Source organism: Patella vulgata, chromosome 2 (assembly GCF_932274485.2).
Source record: "Patella vulgata chromosome 2, xgPatVulg1.2, whole genome shotgun sequence".
Lineage (NCBI taxonomy): Eukaryota > Metazoa > Mollusca > Gastropoda > Patellidae > Patella > Patella vulgata.
In genome coordinates, this window is record NC_065880.2 from 57762846 (window position 1) to 57786314 (window position 23469).

General features: G+C 35.2%; 1 protein-coding gene across 2 annotated transcripts in view; it reads right to left on the minus strand.

The window, feature by feature from the left end:
- Positions 1 to 23469, minus strand: part of LOC126811205 (gamma-tubulin complex component 2) — a 123431-nt gene that overhangs the window by 71238 nt on the left and 28724 nt on the right. For both annotated transcript variants that reach the window (XM_050536776.2, XM_050536775.2), the window contains exons 4-6: positions 19790 to 19881; positions 19491 to 19548; positions 5608 to 5739 (exon numbers count right to left, since the gene is read on the minus strand). In XM_050536776.2, the coding sequence (XP_050392733.1) occupies positions 5608 to 5739; positions 19491 to 19548; positions 19790 to 19881 (282 nt within the window). The remainder of the gene's footprint in view (positions 1 to 5607; positions 5740 to 19490; positions 19549 to 19789; positions 19882 to 23469) is intronic.

Sequence of the window (23469 nt, forward strand, 5' to 3'; positions counted from 1 at the left end):
CATCACAATTTTTACGGCTATTATCTTCCATATCGAGTACATTACCAATGTAATCAGTATCCAAATGCTTATCACATAATATATTCTCAATATTAATATTTGTTTTCGACTGTGTTGTAAACATGTCGTCTCCATGTAAAATATTTTGGACTGTCTGTGTATGCTTGCATTGTATGACTGGTGTGTTTTGTCACAGGCATTCATGAGCATGTGGATGTTGTTTTAAGAATATATCCATTATTTTATGGCTTGTTGTTTTAGAAAACTATCCATTATTTGTATCTCTATGGTGCTATGTTTTAAGTTTGATAATAGCCTCAGAATGTCCATTATGTAAATACAAATGAAATGAAATGGGGTTTAACGTCCTACTGTTCTGCTCCTATACTGGGCTAATGAAGACGGGCATAATGGACAGTCTTCGGCTATTATCCATCACATAATGGACAATCTTCGGCCATTATCCATCACTTAAAGAACTAACTGTTCTTGCTATAATAGTTTAAAGATAGGTTGCCAGGCAACAAAACATACGCCCACAGCAGCTAAATCGTCCGCGCGGTCGTCAAGGGTTGTCGCATATTTATTCCTTTGTAGGTAATTGGGGGCCTTTACAAGACAGTTCCATACAGATCAGATTATAAATTTTGTCGTTTGAGGGTTTACAAATTTCATACATATCGGATGATAACTATCATCAATCGAGCATTAACAAGGTTTAACAAAGTGAAACAAGAGCAATAACTCTAGAAGTAAAATTGCTGAAATTCAATAGGCTTTTTCGTTTCACTAATTTAAATCATGCATATAAAATTTCACAAAGATCGGGTGATAACTTTTTGCGTTAGAGCGTTCACAAGGTTCAATAAAGTGAAACAAGGGCCATAACTCTTAGACGTAATAAACGGAAATTGCTGAAATTGAATAGGCTACTCCGTTTCACTAATCTAAATAATGCATATAAATTTCACAAAGATCGAATGATAACTTTTGGCGTTAGAGCGTTCACAAGGTACAATAAAGTGAAACAAGGGCCATAACTCAAGAAGTAATAAACGGAAATTGCTGAAATTCATTAGGCTTCTTCGTTTCACTAATTTAAATAATGCATGTAAATTTCAGAAAGACCGGATGATAACTTTTGGAGTTAGAGCGTTCACAAGGTTCAATAAAGTGAAACAAGGGCCATAACTCTAGACGTAATAAACAGAAATTGTTGAAATTCAATAGGCTTCTTCGTTTCACTAACTTAAATATTGCATATAAATTTCACAAAGATCGTATGTTAACTTTTGGCATTAGAGCGCTCACAAGGTTCAACAAAGTAAAACAAGGGCCATAACTCTAGACGTAATAAACAGAAATTATTGAAATTAAATAGGCTTCTTCATCTCACTAATGTAAACAACATATCAACTTTAAAACAATTGGATGATAACTTTTGGCATTAGAGCGTTCACAAGAAATTGTGGACGATGGATGGATGGACGGACGGACGGACGGACCGACAGGCGGACGAACGGGGGCGACGGCAATATACGTCCACATTTCAATGTGGGCGTATAAAAACAATCACAAGTAAGGCAGGTGGAAAGTGATAAAACAATAGCATTAGAGCAATCAAAGCATTAATCCATACTGTAATAACGGAATGTGTATTCAAAACCATGGTTTCATATAGTACCCAGACATGTGATCACAGGTGGGAAATAATAAAACAGTAGCATTCGACCAATCAAATAATCAATCTATACTGTAATAACGGACATTTATGACTTTGTAATGTACGTGTATTTTCAAAATAACCATCGGATGACCAAAAAGTGAATCGCTCACAATGGCGTGTATACACAGACCCTTTCTGTAATTAATGTGTATGGGGATATAGATTCAGAGGTGATTAATGACTAATATGATAATCGTAGTTAAAAGACAATTGTCAATACCTTTTTTACTGTACATATATATAAATATCTAATAATTATTCAATCACTGTTTTAACTAATCACAATGTAAAATATTGCACAAGTATACATAACATGTTATTGTCTGCGATATCGCCTCGGTGGAAGCGGACGTTAAATAAAGCGATCTCAAACACTTAAATATATCCGATTCATCGGTTTGCAAGAAGTGCAACGAAATTATCATGGCAGAACTTGTAATGTTTTTAGGTTCATGAAGGTTGGTTACGGAATTGCCCCCGTGATATGAGATCAAAGAATACATTTACATGTAGCCGATTTTTCGAGACGTGTTGTATTCAATTGTTAAGACTACGTGGCGCCTTAAATAAACCAACATCTAACAGGTGCCATTGATTTATCATTTATTTTATGACAGTTTAGACCACAATGTGTTACGATTCGCATTTTGGTATTCTAAGCTGATTCTTATACGGAATTCGAGGTGCAATGATATAAATTCGGATTTGTGTGGACGAGTTAACACAATTATACATGTATGTGACCGTAAGCTTATTCTCGGTCTTTTTCATTTTAATTTTAATATTTTATCAAGAAAAACATACATGTAACAACTTTTGGTCAGGTATCACAGCTTTATAACCATTTAAAGATTTATGTCTGTATTAATTTTAAACTAATTTGAGAAAACCATTGGTTGTTAAAGAATTGTCACACTTTCCCGGGAACTGATTTTTTTTATCATTGACTATAATGTTTTTATTACATCATATATACAAGAATTTCCATAATTGTTACCGGTATATAAAGTTTCATACATCTCACTCAGTTAATCATTTTTTTATTAATACTTAGCAATTAATTAAGTGTTTAACATTTTATTTAAAATTGAATTACGTATGTAAATACAACCAAACTCTCACTTAGCTTATTAAATGAAGCAATCCAAACAATGCGATTATTACTTGAGATTTTTTTATGTTTTATGTTTATGTCATTTCGATCCCGCGTCATTTCGGACTCAAATAAAAATGGCCCGAGTTTCAGACTCGGACAGGTGACATACTCGCGAAATATATCAAATACTGGTGAAGTATATAAAATTCTTGTTAATTATATATGGGTTGTAATACACGTGAATTATTTCAAGTCAGTGAATATTATTAAATACAGTATTGTTGTTGTTTTTTTTAAAATAATACTTTTGATTGTGTATGGCCTTAAACTTATCTGGCATGCTGAGGCTTTTCGGTAGAGAAGGGCCTCGCTTTTTTTTTTCTTTTCCCTTTTAGTATATTGTTTTTTAACACCGTTGCCCAATCTGCGTTATGACCTCCCCAACAAATTATTTTTGTAATACATTGGGGTAGTGATAATTTACTTTTGATTTAATACAATATTTGATTCGGGTATAGCAAAAATCATTGTACTGCAGTCAAGTGTTTACGTAACATCTAGGCAGTATTCATTGAAGCATATTTCCTGTTGATACTGTTTAACCTGCCTGAAAATGGGCGACAGCTTGTCTATAGAGATTTTGGCGCCATTGAGAAATCTCACGAGATTATCGTCGTTCAACATTACATTGCGGGGTTGACTTCTCTTCCTGTGAAGTCTACAGGTGGAAGTTAATTCATTTGTGATTTGAAGAAGATACATTACCTGGGATGTGTGTGACTTGTCTACGATATCACCTCAGGTGGAACTGGACGTAAAACTCCAGGAACGAACGAACGAACGAATGGGATGTGATTTACGGATTTCCATATGTATAATTACCGATTTTTGATGTATTTGTCAATGGATAATGGATAATAAAACTACGACCACGGTAAGGTGAGCATCTATGGGTGTGCTTTTTTTATTCGCACTTCATATGCAAATAATCGTAATCAAAATGAGCCGATCAGATAAACGGGTCGCGGGAAAATAAATGATTCATCTAATATTTAAACATAGTAGATAAATTAGCAGGTGTTGATTTTTGATCGCAACTCAGGAAATTGGACGGCTCGTCTAATAAATAAACGCATTAGATAAGTCAACTCTTCGGCCATTTCTAAACGCCTCTCGTAGAAATTAAACAGTATACTATTAAATTAAATCATAGTACTAATTAAACGATTTTTGTAGTTTCAAAACGATTTTTATCTATATCAAACGATGTTTTGAAATTAAACTATATGCATAGTTTTTAGCGCTATAAACCCCATATTAGACAATACAAGGGTTACAGTGTGTCACATGACATGTAACTGTTACGAATTCTAAGTTACTGTTGGCAGCCGTTGCTGATTGTGATACACGACATGTATGTTACTCAGTTTATCTGTTACTGACTGACGCATTTATTACTAAGACTCACACTGTGTCCTTGATGCGGATTGTAAAACAACATGTGTACCTGTTACTGTAAGACAACATGTTTATCTGGTACTGTTAAACACGGCATGTATATATTTATAAGTCACTGTGTGTATCTGTTACTAACTGTAAGACACAGCATTTAATACTAGGAACCAAAACTTGTATCTGTTGGTGATTGTAGGACACCACGTACCACGAATATATCTGTTATTATGTAGTATTCGTTTTCACTTACTATTCAAAATGGCGTTCGTCACTCTGTGAATTGACCGGCACGTGAACATTTGTGTGTGTGTGTGTAACCCATAACCGAGGACCTTGTATTAATTGGACATCTTAAATTGAGCCGATACACACGACATTTTTCTTGATAAAAAAACGCTAAACACACCGATACACCCTGACGGTACAGAACCAGGTATGAATTATAATCAAGTGATTTTTACAGATATATCTATTTTGGGACTTCTGAGCATGCCTGGATAGCCAGTTCTAATCGAGGATGTCCTCGGGTCGGGCCATGTCTGCAAATAGAAGGTTTAAATCCTTATGTGTGTCTTCGATAAGGACCATCTACAAACACACACATACAGGGGCGACGGCAATATAGGACCACATTATTAATGTGGACGTATAAAAACTAGATAATGTTAAGGGAATTTGCTGAAAATTTCAGTCAAATTGATCCACTCTGAACCAAGATTTTAGCGATTGAATTTTCAGCCTAGCCCTGATCATCATTACTAAAGTTGGTACGATAAAAACTATAGTCTCGATTATCCATTTCATGATTAAATCATAAATGAAAGTATAAACAAGTCTTTATCCAATGAAGTTTAATATCAAACTGACTGCCTTGTACATAGATACAATGTTACAAACAATAAGACTAAACAATGTATGTTCACCCAAACTAAGTTCACACAATTCAGTAGACTGATTACTATTTAAGGTATATCAGAAAGTTGAGCAGCAAATTTGATCGTAATCCAGTAAATATCGCAGGCTAGCGTTGACATCATGTGATTATGGTCTGGGTAAGTTAATTAATGTCTAATTAATAATTTAGATAACATTTCAGGCCTAAAGAAAGACCTGCAATAGGCAGATTTAGCTTTGCATAATGTATGTTTAACCAGACAATAGGTCTGAGAAACATCAGCAAAGCACATGTTATAATATGCTTCAATTGGAATAAGCAACAAAAATCATGCTATGCTTGAGCCACTGACAGCTCACAGAGTCAGCTTTGTCCTCCACTGCAAATTGCATCATTAAACACAGCTGAAAAATATCTCTTAAAAATTGAGCAAACCTCAGATAATTCTTGTGAAGTCATTTTAGTTCCAGGAGTGGGCAATTGACCTATAATCTTTTCATGAGAGGTCAAGGTTAATCCAGCCTCATTTGCCTTATCTGTGGCATATTTTCCTAAAAACTCTTTTGCCTGAAATATAGTAATATATAAATATAAATGCCAATTCCATTTTTTTGACTGGTCTTACTGAAGTGAAAACTTTAAATGACAAGAAAGCAAAAGCCAGAGAATTAACTTCACAAAGCGTGTACTACTTCTTACAAAATAAAAGACGGAAAGAGAATAAAACAAACTTCCGTCTATCTATCATAAATGTCCATCAAAATTTATGTTTTATAGCTCATCATGTTCCTAGAACAACATACTCTTAAAAAATATCAGTTCTAATCAAAAACACACACACAACAATCAAATACTCTGTTGTAGTACTATCAAACTACACATCTTAGTTTTTGGCCTGATCGTCTAATGGGGGGTTGGTTGGCTCTGGACTGCTACTGTTGTATCTTTCTTCTTTAAGGACTTCACCATTGTGTTTTCTCAAGATACCGACTCAAATAAGTAACAGGAACAACGATAGTGTTTTTTGCTAAACATTTTATGTCACAACAGTTACACAGTAGTCTACATTACAATATTTAAAATTAACATCTCTTTCTCTCCAACCCCAGACCTGTAAAAACCTAGCCAGCATGGCTAGACCCAGGAAAACACTACCGCATGAAATAGTCGTCTAAAGAATCCACATGATCTCTCCCAATTATTCTAGCCCCGCTCCCTTATATAGGTGCATATTCTTTTGTCTCTGTTTATTCTTTTGTCTCTGTTATTTACGTAAACAACTGATAACAGATAAATTCCAAATATGGAATGGACATTCACCCCAAACCTGTATATCTACAGGGATTGTTTCCTAATTTAGTCAACAAATATGATATATATTTTATAGCAAAAAAAAATGTTAATGACCAACATGTTCATTAATCTATAGCTTAGTTAACGTATCAAAATAACCAGCATATACTTTCTATATTTGTGGTTATGAAGTTAGAATCAATAATATGAAAGATAACGCTATAGTTCCATCCATCATATTTCCACATTCTTGTCTTTAGACCCCATGTCTTGTTAGTTTCACAATATTCCTAACCAACTTTAATTTGTGTTTCAGAATTAACTTATACCATAGCTAATATTTTAACAATGAAAAATAATTAACCAAAACCCTAATATTATTTTACATAGATGTTTCAAAGCACAAATTCTTTCCCTCCATATTACTACACTGCAGGGCTCTATAAAAGTTGAGTGTGCCTGCGCACACACTTGAAAATGTGCCTGCAGGGTCATACTCAAAAGGAGAGTATTCAATTGCCAGGATAGTATGATTGTGGGGGGGGGGGGCTTACGAACGCTTCTTGGACTCGGCAGAAGAAGAAATTATAAATATACCTTTTTTATTATGGTTTGTAATTTGTATTAATGTATTATAGATTACTTTAATAATAAAGATTATGTTTGATGTGCATATTGTTGTTGTTTGGGGTTGATATAAACATAGAATAGATGCCTATAGCTACCGGCTTCAAACAAGTTCATTAAATCCCTTTGCGCAGCCAGGTTGTCATTCGTTAAACTTAACTTCCGGTATAATTCGGATACTAACAAGAGTTGTTTCCTTTGACGATGACAAGATCATGCACCGTAACTAAAATAACTGTTGTTCTGATGAGGCCTAAATTATTTTCCAATATTCCACTTACAGTGTATTTAAATTAAAAACATATCTAATTTACCATTTATTTTAATGCAAAATCAAAAGGTGATAGTTCATACGTCGCATGCTATTCTTTTAATCATCGACTGGCATTCTACTAGAATTGTCACTAAATTAAGCATCCCAAACTTAGGCTGGCTGTCTACAGCTAGCTCTCGAAGTATGACGTAGAAGGATCGCTGCGCGCAGTTTGTAAATGAAGCAGAGGTCACAGGTGATAGGTCATAAGTCACAGGTGGAATCGCTAACGTCGCGTGCTGATGTTTTTATCATCGACTAGCTTATTCTAGTAAATTATTATACGGTAATCAAAGTAAACAAACAAAAAAACAACAACAATAAAAATAAATAGTATTCTTTATTTTACATGATTTACGTGACAGTAATAATTTTTAAAAATGTGCCTGCAAAAAAGTTTTTTAAAGCAAATGTGCCTGCGCACGACGTGTGCATGTGCGCGGAAATATCGATGCCTGCTACACTGTTTGCTAACGTGTATGTTGTTACAGTCCGATATGTGTGAATATCGAAAGGAACCAAGATCTTTGGGTTATAAACTTATATTTCAAGTTTCAACAAAATCTGATAAAAATTGTGACCTCTATAGGGTCCACAACCTTGATATACCATTTTCTTACGCTATTTGAGAACGAACGGCGGCCATTTTGTCTGTTTTTGGGCCGATTTTATTTTCACGAAATTCGAATTCAGTCGTCCCCAGGGTGTAACGGTGATATAATAATACGTTTTTTTAAATCGGGTAAAAATTATGACTTCTATAGGGTCCACAAGCTAAAAACGTGATTTTTCGTACAATCAGGGGCCATAATTCAGGAAGTTACGGTCCGATATGCACGAATATCAAAAGGAACCGAGATCTTTGGGTTATAAACTTACATTTCAAGTTTCAACAAAATCGGATAAAAATTGTGACCCCTATAGGGTCCACAACCTTGATATACCATATTCTTACGCTATTTGTGAACGAACGGCGGCCATTTTGTCTGTCAATTTTGGGCCGATTTTCACGAAATTCGAACTCAGTCATCCTTATGGTGTAACGGTGACATAATAGAACGTTTTTTTAAATCGGATAAAAATTATGACTTCTATAGGGTCCACAAGCTAAAAACGTGATTTTTCGTACAATCAGGGGCCATAATTCAGGAAGTTACGGTCCGATATGCACGAATATCGAAAGGAACCGAGATCTTTGGGTTATAAACTTACATTTCAAGTTTCAACAAAATCGGATAAAAATTGTGACCCCTATAGGGTCCACAACCTTGATATACCATATTCAAATTACGCCATTTGGGAACGACCGGCGGCCATTTTGTCTGTCAATTTTGGGCCGATTTTCACTAAATTTGAACTCAGTCATCCTAAGGGTGTAACGGTGATATATCGGATAAAAATTATGACTTCTATAGGGTCCACAAGCTAAAAACGTGATTTTTCGTACAATCAGGGGCCATAATTCAGGAAGTTACGGTCCGATATGCACGAATATCGAAAGGAACCGAGATCTTTGGGTTATAAACTTACATTTCAAGTTTCAACAAAATTGGATAAAAATTGTGACCCCTATTCGGATAAAAATTGTGACCCCTATAGGGTCCACAACCTTGATATACCATATTCTTACACTATTTGGGAATGAACGGCGGCCATTTTGTCTGTCAATTTTGGGCCGATTTTCACGAAATTCGATCTCAGTCATCCTTAGGGTGTAACGGTGATATAATAGAACGTTTTTTTAAATCGGATAAAAATTATGACTTCTATAGGGTCCACAAGCTAAAAACGTGATTTTTCGTACAATCAGGGGCCATAATTCAGGAAGTTACTGTCCGATATGCGCGAATATCGAAAGCAACTCAGATCTTTGGGTTATAAACTTACATTTCAAGTTTCAACAAAATCGGATCAAAATTGTGACCTCTATAGGGTCCACAAGCTAAAAACGTGATTTTTCGTACAAACAGGGGCCATAATCCATGAAGTTTCGATCCGATACATGCCAATATCGAAAGCAGCCGAGATCTTTTGGGGATACACCTATATTTCAAGTTTCGTCGAAATCAGATAAGAATTGTGACCTGTAGAGAGTCCACAAACAATTGTGGACGGACATCCGGACGGACAGGGGCGATGGCATAATACGTCCACATGAAAATGTGGGCTTATAAAAAGACAAACAATGATTTACAAGAAGGGTGCAATAGAAATAATGCTACTGTGTTGCATTTCTTGATGGTGATATTGTACCAGTGGATGTCAGGAGTTAGAAATTAGAATATCAAAAAATTAACAATGATAAGGGAGATAATCCGAATAGAAAACATTAAAAATTAATAGAGTGTAGTGTGCACACAGGAGCAAAGCCCACCAAAGAGAACATTGTGTCACTGACACAGAAGTTGACAATTGACAATTTTGACATGGTTAATGGTAAACATGTCTTGAACTCGGCGCTGATACAATTTGTTGAAAATAAAAATTATAATCAGGTGGAATTCATGTGTTATATTTATTCAGGACTTCAATCAAATAAAGAGGGTTGCATTTGTTTTTATCTGCCCACATTGAAATGTGGTCGTATATTGTCGTCGTCCCCGTCCGTTCGTCGTCCACAATTGCTTGTGGACGCTCTAGAGGCTAAAGTTAATATCCGATTGATTTTAAATTTATACACAGTGTTTAAGGTCATGAGACGAAGAAGCCTATTGATTTTCAGCGATTTCCGATAATTACTGCCAGAGTTATGGCCCTTGATCACTTCAAAAAATCTTGTGGACGCTCTAGAGGCTAAAGTTAATATCCGATTGACTTCAAATTTATACACAGTGTTTATGGCCCTTGATCACTTTGAAAAAATCTTGTGACGCTCTAGAGGCTAAAGTTATCATCCGATTGACTTCAGATTGGTACACAGAGTTTAAGGTCTTGAGACGAACAAGTATATTGATTTTCAATAAATCTTTATGACATGAACAGCTAAATCCATGATGTTAAAAGTTTTGTATACTAAACATTAGCATGGGACAGAACTTTATAAAAACCAAACAAATTCTAATGGTTTTCTGATAATTACTTAATGAGTTGTTACTCTTAATCAGATTTTAATGTATTATAAATGTTTCATTACCGAAAAAAGTAAAAATATGCGACAACTCTTGTTGACTGCCCGGACGATATAGCTGCTGTGGGCGTATGTTTCGTTGCCTGGCAACCTATCTTTTACTTTGGAATATGATTAAAATTCTTTTTTTAGAAAAATGTTGCCATGGAAACCAGCCAAAATCAGTACTTTATAGTTCTTCGATATCAAACACAAACCTAAGCTAATCTGTCTTGATATGTAAAACTAATAAATTCATATTTTAAAGTGTCAAACTTTTGTTAATATGGGACTTGGTTTTCGTAAACACAACTAAAATAAAACATGTGATTCCAAAGTATTTTAGAAAGTTAAAAAAAAAAAAAAATGAATTGTTCATGTGATGTTACTAAGTTATTGTTAAATTCAATATTACCGTATAAGATTATGTGAAATTGAGCCCTGTGGTAATATTTCTACTCTAATAAGAGGGTTTGGTTTTGTTTTCCCCTTCGAATTTGAACAAAACCAATTATCTATAAAACGGTTACCATGGTAACAGGCAGAAATAGTTTTATTTGGGTGACCCAAGAAATATTATCACTTAAAAAACAAAACAAATTAAGTTGTGCAAAATGATCTTTTGTGGCAAAAATCATATTTAAGATGTGGAACCAGGCCTTTGTAGCCATGACCATAACACTGCCAATTTAAAGAAATATGGATTTTAGGTAAATTTCAGCCCCCCCCCCCCCCCCAATATGTTACTAAAGGAATATGTTGATAAAATTTTGTACAAATGTTGGTACACCACACATTACTATTTGCACAAAATTTCATTTTGATGTATGCAATAGTTATATGTGTTGCTATGGGATTTATTTTGGCTGTTTTAAAATGCAAATTTCTCATTGTTTTGTATTTGGCAGCACCGCAGCTATGGAAACTTCAGATGGCCATAACACAGCCATTTTTTTTGCGATTTGCATATTTTATATATCAACAGAAAGCAGTCTCGGTCCCCTTTAAGATAGGCATTAATCACAGTTTTTAAAAATTGATACATGTGACTGGTCTTTCCGTCCGTCCACAATTGTTTGTGGACACTCTACAGGTCACAATTCTTATCCAATTTTGACGAAACTTGATATATAGGTTTATCTCCAAAAGATCTTGATTGCTTTTGATATTGGCATGTATCGGACAGAAACTTCATGGATTATGGCCCCTGATTGTACGAAAAATTAAGAGATAAACCTATATTTCAAGTTTCGTTGAAATCAGATAAAAATTCTGACCTGTAGAGTGTCCACAAACAATTGTGTATGGACGGACGCACATCTGGAAGGATGTCCGGACGGACAGGGGCGACGACAATTAAAGTGGTTATAAGGCGTAGGTTTAAGATAAACAAGCCAACAGTGAGGCTGATGTCCCCCGCCGAAATCCCAAAATAAATAGATGACGCATATTAATTAATCTTACATTTACTTTTATCAAAAGCATCAGGCAATCAAACTATACACTAAGTTTCATCACTTTCTATCAGATAGAATCAAGATTATCTTGTCCCAAAGCATCAACAAATGAAATTGATTAGCTCTGCTTCGCTTTAGCTCAAAATGTTAATCATTCAAATTGCAATCAAATTGCTTATCGCTCCTTAGCCTCAGCAGAAAATTTGCACCATCGAACTTACTGAAGGTAATGATATAATGAATCTATATTCGGAGTTTCAAGGCCCTAGCATTGATGTAATAAAGCTATACACCAAGTGTCCTCACTCTCACTTAATTATAACTATAGTTATCGTGTCCCAAAGCATCAACCATTCAAATTGCTTATCTCTGCTTACCCTAAGCAGAAAATGCTCATCTTTAACTCCATCAAGGCATTGACCTAATAAACACGTACACCAAGTTTGAACATTCTAGCTCAATTAGGAGAGTTATTGCGTTCTAAAATCTCGGCCAATCAAATTGCTTATCGCTCTGCTTACCCTGAGCAGAAAATGCTCATTATCGAACTTAGTCAAGGTATTGATGTAATGAAACTATACACCAAGTTTCATCACTCTCACTTAATTAGAACAAAAGTTATCATGTCCCAAAGCATCAACCAATCAAATTGCTCATCTCTGCTTACCCTAAGCAGAATATGCTCATCTTCGAACTCCATCAAAGTATTGACCTAATAAACACCTACACCAAGTTTGAACATTCTATCTCAATTAGAAAGACAGTTATTATGTCCCAAAAAGTGTGACGGACAGAGGGACAGACAGACAGGTGGACGAACCCATTTTAATAGTCCCCTGCTTTCTTAGAAAGGCGGGGGACAAAATTTTTTTGATATAACTAAGGAATAACAATAAGGAAACGGAATAGGGAATAAAATAAGGAATTAATGTTGTCTCTGGATCAAAGTGGGAAGATGGCAGAGCTAAGGATAGAGTTGGCATGTTTCTGCTTTGATTCGTTAAAATGTGTGTTTTTGTGTCGTTCGTATAAGGGTCATTCCATGAAGTTGACACCTAAAGTGTGACATGGGCATTAAAATTTCAAAATGTATTTGGAGAGTAAATAACACATTGTTTTGTTTTGAATGTTTCCTGTTAAATTTGGGAGACAAATCGCCATCTATACATATAATATATTACATCTGGTATTGTGAGCCGTCTTGAATAAATGACATAGTTCCTCAAATATCCATTTTAAAAGATTAAATTTAAATAAAAAACACCGCCTCTTAATTTCTGTTTCAGGGCTCAGTGGTAGGAGTATCAATGTGGTAAAAATATAAAAACTTTACAATTTTCTGTAAAAACGCTGACATACTATAATGAATGCGTGTAACATTGACAAAATATTGTCCTCTTTTTCTTCTTGTTAAGATAAATAAATCATAGTCAAAGGCAACTGAGTACTCAAGACTAAAGTATCTATCATTTGGTGGTATCAAAATGTAAAAAGATATAATTTATTTTACAACATCTCTCAAAATGAGTCTGCGGGTAACAATGACCAAAAACACACGTTAAAGTTCTATAAAACAATACTCATCAAAAAAATGCGAAATCAATTCCTAATATTGTACATCTATTTGCCTTGTACAGTTTTTGACCTGTTGATTGTACCATCTAATAAAACAAAACAAGAGCATCGCTAACGCTGCAATATACGTCCACAATCCAGCTTTGATTGATATGGTACTTTTTAAAATGAAGAGAATGAAATATGAAATGGCTGTAATATGATCAGAGGCAAAGAAGGCTAGGTGTCGGGTTTGTTTTGCCAAATTTACAGACAAAATACTAACAATAAAGTGGGTGCGACACTGCCCCAGGAGGTCGGGGCAAGCATCAAAATAAATAGTTGCTGTCTTTATGGTATAAGGAATAAATATGTAGGCGAAACACAGACACACAAAATGAAAATGGGCGTGGCTCTGCCCCTGGGGGTTGGGCATGCACCCCAAACGATAGGGATGTTCCTTAGGGTACAAAGAATAAGTATGCAAAGTTTCAATATGATATGTTAAGGAATGCGGCCTGTAGATGACAAACAAAGAAATTCAAAGAATGGGCGTGGCTCTGCCCCTGGGGGTAGGGCATGCACCAAAAACAATAGGGATCATCCTTGGGGTATAATGAATAAGTATGTAAAGTTTGCAGATGATCACTTAAGAATTGTGGCCTGTAGGCGACACACAAGACACACACACAAGGACAGGGGCGACGGCAATCTACGTCCACATTATGAATGTGGACGTATAAAAATTAGATATCCTGGGTAAAACGGGTTGGTAACATTGACCACATCAAATTCCTTTGGAAATTAATCCCTAATATTGTGCAACTATTTGCCTTGTACAGTTTTTGACCTGTTGATTGTAGCATCTAATATAAAAATATATATTACATATCCTGGGTAAAAAGAGTTGGTAACATTGACCACATCAAATTCCCATGGAATCGTGATATATTATTAAGTAATCAGGGATAAAAATTGCTTTAACCATCCCAAGAGGCTATCACCTTCAAATACAAATGATTATGTGGATGTTAGTCATGTATGTGACAAGCACAAGGGTCACCCGTCTAACCTTGTGGGTTTTGCCAAGGACTATCATTTACCCCCACTGCTAAAGCCCTATGCACAAGCCAATTATTGAAATAATCTTGAGTCAAGTCCACCTCTCTCGAACAACCATCATTAAATAAGTTACGACTTTGGAAATATGATTTAATATTTCATTTATTATTCAACATGTAACACAGTGATCAGTTTAAAAACAAAGACAAAATAAAAATGACACAAGAAATAAAATGGGGTTTAATGTAAATGACATAACAATAATGGTAAAATAATTGGACGGATAAAGCATCAATACTGATTTAATTCAATTAGACGGATAAAGAATCTATACTGATTTAATTAAATTGGACGGATAAAGCATCAATACTGATTTAATTAAATAAAATTGGACGGATAAAGCATCAATACTGATTTAATTAAATTGGACGGATAAAGCATCAATACTGATTTAATTCAAGTAACGACATGGGATTTGCATTAATCAGAAAATATCTTCTTCTTCTTCGTAACCAATGCTGGTACTCAACATTGACTGACTTAATACTTAACTAAGAAATCAAAACATTAGCACTAGATAATTTCCCTGCATAGATTCAGTCAGATTAAAATCAGACCAAGTCATCAGATGTTGCGAAACAAAGATGACGAAAGGTTCTTTTGGTCATCAGATTTTATGACGAAAGGCTCTTTTGGTCATCAGATTTTGCAAAACAAAGATGACAGAAGGCTTGTTTACATAGGGAGCAGCATTTTCATGTTGTGAACAGAATCAAAGCAATTTTCGACTGCTATTCCTATTATAGATTCAAATAACAGTTAATTTTCCAACCAAAAATTCCCTGCTGGTTTGAAGTACTTGAGATACATATGGCCAATCAACAACCTAGAAAGAAATTTGAACACAAGGTTAATTCTACACTATTTTGGAATTCAATATACGTGTTCAGTACATGCAGATTAAATAAGTACATCCATTTTTGCATAAAATCTAAACAACAAGAAACATAACTGTGTTGGTAACAAAAATTTCTTAAGAGCAGTTGTTTGGTCATTGTTATCAATACTTATTTTCATCAACAGCCTGGAACAGGTATATGGTATAGGTACATAAGGATGACAGCATCCATAGAACCATGAACTATTTCAAAAGATAAGTTTTTTTGTAAAGATTTAACAAATAATTAAATAAGTGTGCAGACAGGGGTTGTTAGTAATTTTGACATTCAACTGAAAGCTTAACCGTGTCAAGTTACCAACCAATCCAATCCCGGTTTGTTCCCAAGATCGGCGAGGCAACCATTTGTTTTGCGGAACAAAAGTTTGAATAAAAGTATTCTATAATTATGTAAATAAAATAAAAGGAACATTCATATTGTTTTAAGTATTCATATGTTGATCGTAACTTGACACATGCGATTCAAATGTACGTAACTAATTGACAAATCCCATTTTCCTTACCGAATTCCATATCTTCCACTTCTTTTCCCGCCATGATGCCATTAACAAGTCGTCTATGCTGTAAATGAGTTGTATGATGTCGTTAAATTCTCGATCGCCCTCGACGGCGTAAAAAGAGAAGGAAATCGCGCGAACGTAATATTGACCAACAAGCAACACTTTTCGTAATGACTACAGTTTAAAACATTTCAAAAGTATAGCCGATAAACATTTTGCCTTTTCTAAGATGGAATAAGAGTGATTACATTTTACGACATTATTTAAGTATGTCACACAATAGCGCTCCGTCTAATCGTGTCATTAGCGTACGTAACAAAGTTGACCCGACACAGTTACGATTTTTTCTTTATTTTTGGGTGAAGATATCTTAACAAATAGCTAAATCGATGCCCTTGTTGTGCAGTATTTGGAAAATTGAACATTAAATCTTTGCAACTGCACCTCGGATAGTTGATTTAAACACCTAAGATAAAGTGAGGATCAAATCAAAGTTCAGGAGTATGAAAATGTCACACTTTTGGTGCATGTAAAACTGTACAAAATGCATTTGACACATCTTTTTTTCAAGTGAATTCTTTTTATTTCACAAAATGACATTTTAATATTATCTTTACATCAGACCCCCAAAATAATTATCAACAATTCATTTATTGAATTATGTTTCTTGAGTATTTTATCATCACACTGATAATCGTAGGTAACAAAGTGTCAACTTCATGGAATGACCCATATGTAGTTAGCTAATTAAAACTAATGTAGCTTTGAGACTCTAGTCCAAGTTTCAGAATTATGGTGTTTAACTTTTGAATAAAAAGTTGAGTTATGTTAAAAATCCCATGTGGTTAATCTAGGGATTTAGGTATAGTTTTTCCTGGGAAATCTAAAATTAACGGCTCGTTAAATTGTGAGATTATCGCAAAGTCATTAATACAAGGTTAAGGTAAGAATAAGACACTTTTTAGAAAAGTGGAGGTATACGGTAGATTTTGTTGGTATGTAATTTTATGTAATTAAATTTTGCTTTAGAAACGTAATATAAACGTTAAATACATCTTTAAATTTGCTTAATTCTATTTTGTGTCATTTATTGAATTTTGCTTTAAATTGTTCACACAAGGTGGTTAGGAATCTGCAATTTGACATGTTACATTGTACTTTTTATGTCTGGTACACTATGTTAAATTTGACGCGTGTGAAAGTCATGTGACTTCAGTGGTGAGTTGAATGAAACTATGTGTAATTAAAAGCTAGGCATATTCTGATTGTCATGTTTATATAAATATAGACTAGTGTTTGGGGGGAATGGGTGCGCATTTCCTTCAACAAAGTTCTATTCTAGATAAATTAAATAAAATGGGATTTAAGGTCCTACTGTAGGATAAAATGTGATGTCATTCAGATAGTGCCCATATCTGTGTGTCATCTTAGCTAATGTAATAATAAAGGAAATGTTTATGTAAAATAGTGGATAGTGTTTATAAAAAACGAAATACAAAATTGTAAATGTAGGTCAACCAGTGGCTGCCAGGCAGGATACACCCACATTTTGCAAGAGATGGATAGAGAACAAGCTAAAAACAAAAACGATTTTTTGCACAATCAGGGGCCATAATCCAGAAAGTTATGGTCTGAAATGCGCAAATATCGAAAGGAACCGAGATCTTTGGGTTATAAACTTACATTTCAAGTTTCAACAAAATCGGATAAAAATTGTGACCTCTATAGGTTCCACAACCTTGATATACCATATTTTTACGCTATCTGAGAACGAAGGGCGGCCATTTTGTCTGTCAGTTTTGGTCCGATTTTCACGAAATTCGAACTCGGTCGTCCTTAGGGTGTAACGGTGATATAATAATACGTTTTTTTAAATCGGATAAAAATTATGACCTCTATAGGGACCACAAGCTAAAAACGCTATTTTTCGTACAATCAGGGGCCATAATACAGGAAGTTATGGTCCGATATGCGCGAATATCGAAAGGAACCGAGATCTTTGAGTTATAAATTTACATTTCAAGTTTCAACAAAATCGGATAAAAATTGTGACCTCTATAGGGTCCACAAGCTAAAAACGTGATTTTTCGTACAATCAGGGGCCATAATCCATGCAGTTTCGATCCAATACATGCCAATATCGAAAGCAGCTGAGATCTTTTGGGGATAAACCTATATTTCAAGTTTCGTCAAAATCGGATAAGAATTGTGACCTGTAGACTGTTCACAAACAATTGTGGACAGACGGACGGACAGGGTCAACGACAATATACGTCCACATGAAAATGTGGGCGTATAAAAATTGTGACCTCTATAGGGTCCACAAGCTAAAAACTTGATTTTTCGTACAATCAGGGACCATAAACCATGAAGTTACAGTCAGATACATGCCAATATCGAAAGGAACCAAAATCTTATGGAGATAAACCTATATTTCAAGTTTTGTTGAAATCGTATAAAAATTGTGACCTGTAGAGTGTCCACAAACAATTGTGGACGGACAGACATCTGGACTGACAGGGGTGACGACAATATACGTCTACATGAAAATGTGGGCGTATAAAAAACATGTGAATATATAACCACTATGCACTAATCGGATGATATCTTTAGCCTCTAGAACGCCACAAGATTTTTCTAATAGTAAGTGCAGGGGGACTGCACCACACAAAATTTACACAAAAACAAATACACGGACAGGACATCAAACTCAGGAAAACACAAACATACAGACAATTCAAAAAAGTGAATCAAGGGCTATAACTTTGGCATTAATCGGAAATCGTTGAAAATCAATAGGATTCTTCGCCTCAGGACCTCAGACACTGTGTATAAATTTAAAGTCAATCGGATATTAACTTTAACCTCTAGAGCATCCACAAGATTTTTTGAAGTAATCAGGGGCCATAACACTGGCAGTAATTATCAAAAATCACTGAAAATCAATAGGCTTCTTCGTCTCATGACCTTAAACACTGTGTATAAATTTAAAGTCAAGCAGATATTAACTTTAGCCTCTAGAGCGTCCACAAGATTTTTTGAAGTGATCAAGGACCTTAACTCTGGCATAATTATCGGAAATTGCTGAAAATCAATAGGCTTCTTCGTCTCATGACCTTAACCACTGTGTATAAATTTAAAGTCAAGCGGATAATAACTTTAGCCTCTAGAGCGTCCACAAGATTTTTTGAAGTGATCAAGGGCCATAACTTTGGCAGTAATTATCGGAAATCGCTGAAAATCAATAGGCTTCTTTGTCTCATGGCCTTAAACACTGTATTAACTTTAGCCTCTAGATGGCCGGCCGGCCTGACAACAATATACGACCACATTTCAATGTTGGCGTATAAAAATTGTGACCTATAGAGTGTCCACAAACAAATTGTGGACGGACTGCATAATACGTCCACATAAAAATGTGGGTGTATAAAAATGAAGACAAACCCACCTGATCATCTTCAGCCAATTTGGATAATAAATATACCAATGAATCCAAATCTCTTACACTGTTAAGAAAAAATGATGAATACAAGAAATAAACCTCTAAAGCCTTGAAGTTGAAAAGTAATCATATAAAATTACAATTATACTCAGAATATTCAACATAACAAAAATATATGTTTATATTATTCTACTAAGTTTTCCAACCAAAAATGTAAATTCCATAGTGTTGCTTTTGTTTGCATTAATGAAGACAAAAAGATTGGATATAAAAAATATATTATTTACAGAAAAAAACAACCTTACTTCTTTCCCTTTAGTTCATCATATTTAGCTAAGAATTCTATTGGTGTTTTTGAAGATTCAGCAATTTTTCTTTTAGCTTGATGTGCTGAAACCTGCAGTAATATGAATTAGTGATTTCAAGTGTGTATTGTAAAATATGAAATACTGACCCTCACTTCAAAACAACTATTTGTCTAATTTAATGATAAACTTCAGCTCTTAATTCCAATTTGATGCATGCAGTTCATGTGAATACAATGTTATACATTATTTTAGTTGCATGTCACAACTATCTGATTATAAGACAAGCAGTAAAATATTCTGTTACTAGAGATCGTCATCTTCAGGAAATAGCATCTTTAAGCCTTCCATGCTTGACATGCTTCAACAACCAGCGGCTGCCAGGCAGGATACGCCCACATTTTCGAGAGATGGATAGAGAACAAGCTAAAAAGAAAGTGATTTTTCTTACAATCAAGGGCCATAATTCAGGAAATTACAATTCGATATGCGCAAATATCAAAAGGAACCGAGATCTTTGGGTTATAAACTTACATTTAAAGTTTCAACAAAATCAGATAAAAATTATGACCTCTATAGGGCCCACAACCTTGATATACCATATTTTTACGCTATTTGAGAATGAACGGCGGCCATTTTGTCTGTCAATTTTGGGCCGATTTTCATGAAATTCAAACTCAGTCGTCCTTAGGGTGTAACGGTGATATAATAATACATTTTTTTAAATCGGATAAAAATTATGACCTCTATAGGGTCCACAAGCTAAAAACGCGATTTTTCGTACAATCAGGGGCCATAATTCAGGAAATTACGGTCTGATATGCGCGAATATCGAAAGGAACCGAGATCTTTGGGTTATAGACTTACATTTCAAGTTTCAACAAAATCGGATAAAAATTGTGACCTCTATAGCGTCCACAACCTTGATATACCATTTTCTTACGCTATTTGAGAACGAACGGCGGCCATTTTGTCTGTCAATTTTGGGCCGATTTTCACAAAATTCGAATTCAGTCGTCCCTAGGGTGTAACGGTGATATAATAATACGTTTTTTTAAATCGGGTAAAAATTATGACTTCTATAGGGTCCACAAGCTAAAAACGTGATTTTTCGTACAATCAGGGGTCATAAGTCACGAAGTTACGGTCCGATATGCACGAATATCGAAAAGAACCGAGATCTTTGGGTTATAAACCTACATTTCAAGTTTCAACAAAATTGGATAAAAATTGTGACCCCTATTCGGATAAAAATTGTGACCCCTATAGGGTCCACAACCATGATATACCATATTCTTACGCTATTTGGGAACGAATGGCGGCCATTTTGTCTGTCAATTTTGGGCCGATTATCACGAAATTAGAACTCAGTCATCCTAAGGGTGTAACGGTGATATAATAGAACAGTTTTTTAAATCGGATAAAAATTATGACTTCTATAGGGTCCACAAGCTAAAAACGTGATTTTTCGTACAATCAGGGGCCATAATTCAGGAAGTTAAGGTTCGATATGCACGAATATCGAAAGGAACCGAGATCTTTGGGTTATAAACTTACATTTCAAGTTTCAACAAAATCGGATAAAAATTGTGACCCCTATAGGGTCCACAACCTTGATATACCATATTCTTACGCTATTTGGGAACGAACGGCGGCCATTTTGTCTGTCAATTTTGGGCCGATTTTCACGAAATTCAAACTCGGTCATCCTTAGGGGGTAACGGTGATATGATAGAACGTTTTCTTAAATCGGATAAAAATTATGACTTCTATAGGGTCCACAAGCTAAAAACGCGATTTTTCGTACAATCAGGGGCCATAATTCATGAAGTTACTGTCCAATATGCGCAAATATCGAAAGGAACTGAGATCTTTGGGTTATAAACTTACATTTCAAGTTTCAACAAAATCGGATAAAAATTGTGACCTCTATAGGGTCCACAAGCTAAAAACGTGATTTTTGGTACAAACAGGGGCCATAATCCATGAAATTTCGATCCGATACATGCCAATATCGAAAGCAGCCAAGATCTTTTGGGGATAAACCTATATTTCAAGTTTCGTCGAAATCGGATAAGAATTGTGACCTGTAGAGAGTCCACAAACAATTGTGGACGGACGGACGGACGGACAGGGGCGATGGCATAATACGTCCACATGAAAATGAAGGCGTATAAAAATTGTGACCTCTATAGGGTCCACAACCTTGATATACCATATTTTTACGCTAATTGAGAACGAATGGCGGCCATTTTTTCTGTCAATTTTGGGGCGATTTTCACAAAAATCAAACTCAACTGTCCTTAGGGTGGAACGGTAATATAATAATACGTTTTTTTAAATCGGATAAAAATTATGACCTCTAATGGGTCCACAAGCTAAAAACATGAATTTTCGTACAATCAGGTCCATAATTCAGGAAGTTACGGTCCGATATGGGCAAATATTGAAAGGAACCGAGATCTTTGTGTTATAAACTTACATTTCAAGTTTGTACAAAATCGGATAAAAATTGTGAACTCAAAAAGGTCCAAAACCTTGATATACCATATTTTTACGCTATTTGAGAACGAACGGCGGCCATTTTGTCTGTCAATTTAGGGCCTATTTTCATGAAATTCGAACTCAGCCATCCTTAGGGTGTAACGGTGATATAATAACACGTTTTTTTAAATCGGATAAAAATTATGACTTCTATAGGGTCCACAAGCTAAAAACGCGATTTTTCGTACAATCAGGGCCCATAATTCAGGAAGTTATGGTCCGATATGCGCGAATATCGAAAGGAACCGAGATCTTTGGGTTATAAACTTACATTTCAAGTTTCAAAAAAATCGGATAAAAATTGTGACCTCTATAGGGTCCACAAGCTAAAAACGTGATTTTCCGTACAATCAGGGGCCATAATCCATGAAGTTTCGATCCGATACATGCCAATATCGAAAGCAGCCGACATTTTTTGGGAGATAAACCTTTATTTCAAGTTTCGTCAAAATCGGACAAGAACTGTGACCTGTAGAGAGTCCACAAACAAATTGTGGACGGACGGACGGACGTCCGGACGGACAAGGGCGACGACAATATACGTCCACATGAAAATGTGGGCGTATAAAAACGTGATTTTTCGTACAAACAGGGGCCATAATCCATGAAGTTTCGATCCGATACATGCCAATATCGAAAGCAGCCAAGATCTTTTGGAGATAAACCTATATTTCAAGTTTCGTCAGAATCGGATAAGAATTGTGACCTCTAGAGTGTCCACAAACAAATTGTGGACGGACGCACGGACAGGGGCGACGGCATATGTCCACATGAAAATGTGGGCATATAAAAATGTCACAATGCGCATGATTTTAAAGGCGCTAATTCGCTATTCTTTGGCACCTAGAAATAGACACAAATGGGTCGCAACGTGTATAATAATAATAATGTAATATGAATGTATATAACCTGATTTATATTCAATCGTTTCTGTTTTTACTGTAATTTCTAATCAGTTATGTTTGGCGAAATTACGAAAAGAGTGCAAACTCAATGACAGTCTTTGACGTCTGATTATTCTAGTGTATTACCGGTAGTCTTCCCTTGTGGGATATGTTTAGCCTCTTTCATCCAGTCACATCATTACAAAATGACGCTCAAAAGCATTCTGGCACATGATTCGTGTGCCATGTTTA